This window comes from Fukomys damarensis, unplaced genomic scaffold, assembly GCF_012274545.1.
Source record: "Fukomys damarensis isolate Sample0158 unplaced genomic scaffold, DMR_v1.0_HiC HiC_scaffold_39, whole genome shotgun sequence".
Classification (NCBI taxonomy): domain Eukaryota; kingdom Metazoa; phylum Chordata; class Mammalia; order Rodentia; family Bathyergidae; genus Fukomys; species Fukomys damarensis.
In genome coordinates, this window is record NW_022900951.1 from 84332871 (window position 1) to 84338548 (window position 5678).

The 5678-nt window shown below is 35.0% G+C and overlaps 1 protein-coding gene across 2 annotated transcripts in view; it reads left to right on the plus strand.

Annotated features, from left to right (window-relative positions):
• Positions 1-212: 212 nt before the first annotated feature.
• Positions 213-5678, plus strand: part of Vsig1 (V-set and immunoglobulin domain containing 1) — a 37055-nt gene continuing 31589 nt past the window's right edge. The window contains exon 1 of one of the 2 annotated variants that reach the window (XM_010603048.1): positions 213-404. In XM_010603048.1, the coding sequence (XP_010601350.1) occupies positions 356-404 (49 nt within the window). In that variant the 5' untranslated portion in view covers positions 213-355. The remainder of the gene's footprint in view (positions 405-5678) is intronic. The other variant, XM_010603047.2, reaches the window with a different exon arrangement.

Here is a 5678-nt window from a genome sequence, read left to right on the forward strand (position 1 = left end):
ATGGGTTCTCTTCCAACAATATCTTTCCCCCCAGGTACAATTTTTAAAGATTGATTTTAAACAATGAGACTTAGAGAATCTGTGTACAAAGAGCTTGAAGAATTTAAATATCTGAGTTTATTATTAACACAGTAGCAAATATATCAAGGAAACACCCCATGAAAAATGTTTCAAAGAAACAGAAGTCTTCTCTGAGAAAGTTCTGTACCCAATAAGTAAGCTCAAAGAGGCATGTTTGCTTGGTAATGCGCAGAAGATAAGCTTGGCAAACCTCTAGCTGATTGAGGAAGCCAGTTTGAGATTCAGCCTAGTTCAGGCAAACGACTGGCACCTACTATTGTCAAAGCTGAACAAGATGGTATTCACATATTGGAAGGTTTTTCTGATCCTCAACTGCCTTACAGGTAAGGAGAAAATCTCCAAATCACCAAAGATAATTGAATATTGGTGTTTTCTTTTAGATTGAAGTTGCAAATTTTTACATAGAATTTTCCTCTCCTGTACTTCAAAGGAATTGTGATTAGCATGCTGAATAATTTTCAGAACTCTTGCTAAGCAAATACAGGGGGGCAGCCTATGATAAAATTGATATGAAGCTTCTGAATTGAATTTCCCTCAGAGAAAGTTACAGTACCTTTCTCTCCTTAGAAAGGTGAACAAATTAATTTGTTAAGAAATGGAAGTTGTACTAAAGATACTTATTTTTCTCTACTTTACTTTGGAATTTCCTTTAACTGTGATTGATTTCCTTGGCTACAGCAGGCAGAGCCTGGGTTTGAGCCTGTTCTGGCTTACATGTAGGAAGAAGAGAGATTTACTCAATGCTTTATTGTCTAATATTTCTTAGGGAGCTGCAGTTTTCCAATCCTAAGGCTTTATTTTGGAAAATATGTGAGTGATTTATTATATCGTACATAATATGAGTGATTTTTGGAATTTGAACAGAACAAAATAATTTCTAGTGTCAAAAATCCCCAAAACGGTTCAATGCGGTAGAGATTACTAACTCAGGAAATGCCTTGGCCAGTTCTTTTAAATATCAAATATATTTTGAACCTCTTCTTATGATATGTAGGTCCAAGGTAGATACAATAAATATTTCTTATTGACTAAAGACGATATTGTAAAGCCATCAGTAATGTTAGGCAGTGGTTAAAATGAAGTTTATTAAACATATTTAGTGACACAAGAAAATGCTCAGGATAAAATATTAAGTGAAAAATCAGGACATACACATACCTATAATGAATTACTAGAAGGTCATATACTGAAGCACTCATGGTGGTCAACTCTGAATGATGGAATTATAGATGATTTGGGTTTTACTCCCCAGCTTCCATACTTTCTACTTTTTCTAAAAAGAATATTATACTTTCTTTTTTGGTGGTGATGGTGCTGAGGTTTGAACCCAGGGCCTCACACATGCCAAGCAGACACTATACTACTGAGCTTTATCCTACCTGTTATACTATTCTAATAATTAGAAAAAAAGTGTTACTTTTCATAACTATCTTGTGGTTGGTAACAATTCTTTAAATACTCATTATTGAATGTTTAAAGATGTATCGAGTAAAAGATCAGGGAGGGAAATACTGATTTAACCAGGTCATAAAGCTGGAAACATATGGTATTCTTTTCCTCTCCCTTAAGAATATTCATTAAAATGTAATTTTATTTTATTTATTTTTTGGATGTCATTTGTATCTAAAAAAATTTTTTTAAATGTAATTTTAGACAGTGAAAGTTTTTGTCTCTTCTTAAGAGTACTTCCAATTGGGTTAAACCCCAGGCTGTCTACACTATTGTCAACATCTACTTCCCTATGTGAGGCCTGACCCTGGCCTATACTAGACATAGCATTTGAAATAGTTGCAAGAATACACACACACACACACACACACACACACACATAATTGTTTTCACTGATCATAGGCAAATGGATGATCATTATGGAAAAGTTGTAATGCATGGAAATGTATAAATAAGAAAATATAAATCACCGGCAATCTTACCCATTAAAAGTTTGATGAACTTTATGTCATTTTTTTTCTTTGAAAAAAAAATATATTACATTAAGAATGAGGCTAGTACTCTGTATATATTTTTTTCATTTTAATTTTAGTTCATTAGTATACATGTGTAGTACATAGTGTTTTCATTACTTGTGTGGAGTTGGCATTGTACATAACACATCTTACTTCCTTTTTTCATTTCCTTTCTCTTCCTGCTCTCCCTCCTCCATTCATCTCTTGATTTCCTTTTATTTCTTTTTTGTGGGGTACATGTTTGCAGTATATGTTTACAGACCTTGTGTGGAGTTCGTACATGTACATGATACATCCCAATTCCTTTTTTGTTCATCCTTTATCCCTTCTTTCCTTTCCCTCCATCTCCTGATCACCTTTCCCTTTGAGAAAGCTCTGTCTCTCTACTTTCTACTATCTATCTTCTATTTTGCTTTTTATTTTTGCCCTGGGTTTCCCATATAAGAGAAACCATGTGATATTTAAGCTTGTGTGTCTGGTTTCTTTCACTTTACATTATAGTATTAAGATGCATCCATAAATATTCTATTGTTGAAAAATTATTTAGCTTGCTGTTGGGATCTTATCTGTGGCTATTAGAGCAAGGTGCAATTCAAATGACCAGTAAATACTTTGGAGAGTTTTCCTTAAATTATTACAGAGCTAGTATTGTTGGTATACAGCATATGCCATATGATATAGCCGCACCAAAGCAAAATATGGTAGTGAGTCCATTTGTAATATACTTCCATACATATGGAAATCAGAGAAAGGAATATTGAGGTAATTCATATAATCCATTCACACTGATCCAGAGCACTTCGATGATTCAGCTCCATCTGTTGATCTAGATGTGACTGTGGGACAACAGATAATGTTTCCATCATTGTGCAATTGATGTCCTACCTGCACTTATTTCAGAGATAATGTCAAGCATGGTTCCTGGCACAGAGTGGGTACATGGTAAATGTTTGTTGAAAGAATGAATTACTTTCTCAAACCTCAAATACCCAGAAATAATTTTCATATACATACCTAACATAAATTCTCTGTGCAACTAAACACAGCAGATTTTATTTCAAACAATATTTTCAGTGACTTCTTAGGAGGTCTTAATTTAAATTCGAAGTCAAAAAAAGTAATTTTTAGGGCCGGAGATTTAGCTCAGCAGTTCGGTGGCCTGCCTTGCAAGCGCAAGGACCCAAGTTCAAACCAACAAAAAAAAAAAAAAAAAAAAGTAATGTTTAAAATTAATTTTATTGGTGCCCTTTTGGTATACATAATGATCAGATTCATCATAGGAAATTTGTACCTGTACATGATATATCTTTGTTTCCATTAAGTTTATTGGTGCATTTTAGGTATACAGTACAGTTACACACTCATCATTAGGATCTTGTTCCTTTACATGATGTATTTTGGTTCTCATTTTTCCCCATACCTCTGCCCTCCCTTCACCCCCTCCACACTTCCCTACTTACAAAGACTTTGTTTCCATTTTTTCCTTTTCTCACATTTTCTCTTTTCCCTTTGTTCCTTTCCCCTACCCCTCCCAATTCCCCTACTCCTTTAGACCTTTTCTTCCTATTTCACAAAGTCAGTTATACATTTTGGTCCTTATTTACACTTTTAGTTTTTCACACCAGAGAAACTACTTGGTATTTACACGTGTGTACATGATATATCGTGATTCTTCTTTTCTTTCCCATTCCCTTTCCCTCCCTTCAACCATTCTTCCCCTCATTTACTAAAGCTTTGTTTCCATTCTTTTCCTTCTATGCACTTTTTTTCCTTTTCCCTTTCTTCCCTTCCCTCTCCCTCCTCCCTTGTTCCCCTTCCCACTTGAACACTTTCTATAAGGATCAAAATTGATGATAGATATTTGGAAGAAAAAGTAATTTTGATAAAAAATTTCTTCTGCAAAAAATCATGTGTATCATTTTATGTAGTATGTGTTAGTCACCTCCTGGAAAGATATGTTAACGTTGTTTTCATTTCCTGGAGATACATATATATATTATGTTTTGAAAGCACTAATATATTTAAAAAGTTAGTAATCATTTGCTTATATTATTGTGTAACTCAAAAAAGAAGTAATTATACATAAAGACGTTGGAAGCCAAATCAATTCAAATGCATCCAGTTAGATATGGCCAATTGGGTAATATTTTTGCTGGGGTATATAAGTTTGATTGTCACCCTACAAATAAGCAAATTCCTTGTCCCATTGTAGATGTTAAAAAATGAATGAACATTTATTAAAACGAAATATTTTTATTTTTTCTTTTTATTGAGTTTATTGGTACATTCTAGGTATACAATACAGTTACATTCATTATTGGGATGTTGTACCTTTACATGACAGGTCTTGGTTCTCATTTTTTCCCCTCTTCCCTGCCCTCCCTTCAACTCCTCCTCCCCTACCCATTTACAAACATTTTATTTCCATTTTTACACTTTCTCATATTTTTTCTTTTGGCTTATTAACTTTCCCCTACCCTTCCCACTTTCCCTACACCTTTAGCCCTTTTCTTCCTATTTCACATTGTTAATTACCCATTAGGATCTTGTGCAGTATTATAGTTCTTCACACAAGAGAAACTATTTGGTATTTACACACGTGTGACTTATTTATTTCACTTAAGAGTATATCCTCAATATGTATCCATTTTCCTATGAATGACTCTAATTTCTCATTCTTTATGGCTGAGTAGTATTCCATTTTATAGAAAAACCGCATCTTCTTTATCCAGTTTACAACTGATGGGCACATGGGCTCTTTTCAAGTTTTAGCTATTACAAATGGTGCCGCTATAAACATAGGTGCGCATATGTCACTGTGATATGATTCTTTTAATTCTTTTGGAAAGATACCCAGCAGAGGGATGGTTGGGTCAAATGGAGCCTCAAGTCCCAGCTCTTTGAGGTATCTCCATATTGATTTCCACAGTGGTTGCACCAGTCTGCACTCCCACCAACAATAGAGAAGGGTTCCTTTCTCCCCACAGCCGAGCAACATCGGTTGTTCATTGATTTCTTGATAGCAGCCATTCTTTGTGGGGTGAGGTGGAATCTCAGTGTTGTTTTCATTGGCATCTCTCGAATGACCAGTCATGTGGAACATTTTTTCATATATTTACTTGCTGCTTTTACTTCTTTGTCTGAGAAATGTCTGTTCATTTCAGATGTCCATTTTTGAATTGGGTCTTAATATTTGGGAGACTGATTGTTTTGAGTTCTTTATGTATTCTAGATAATATTTCTTTGTCTGAGGAGCAGCTGGTAAAACTTTTTTCCCACATTGTAGGTTGTCTCTTAGTTCTGTTGATGGTTTCTTTTGCAGTGCAGAAGCTTTTTAATAAGATGAGATCCCAGTTGTTGATTCTTTCTGCTAGTTCCCTTGTTACTGAGGATTTGTTCATAAAGTCTTTTCCTATGCCAGTGTCTTCCAGAGTTCTGCCTAACTTATCTTCCAGCAAATGTTGGCCGGGTTGTGGGGAGAAAGGAACCCTTCTCCATTGTTGGTGGGAGTGCAGACTGGTGCAACCACTATGGAAATCAATATGGAGATACCTCAAAGAGCTGAGACTAGAGGTTCCATTTGACCCAGCCATCCCTCTGCTGGGTATCTTTCCAAAAGAATTAAAAGAATCA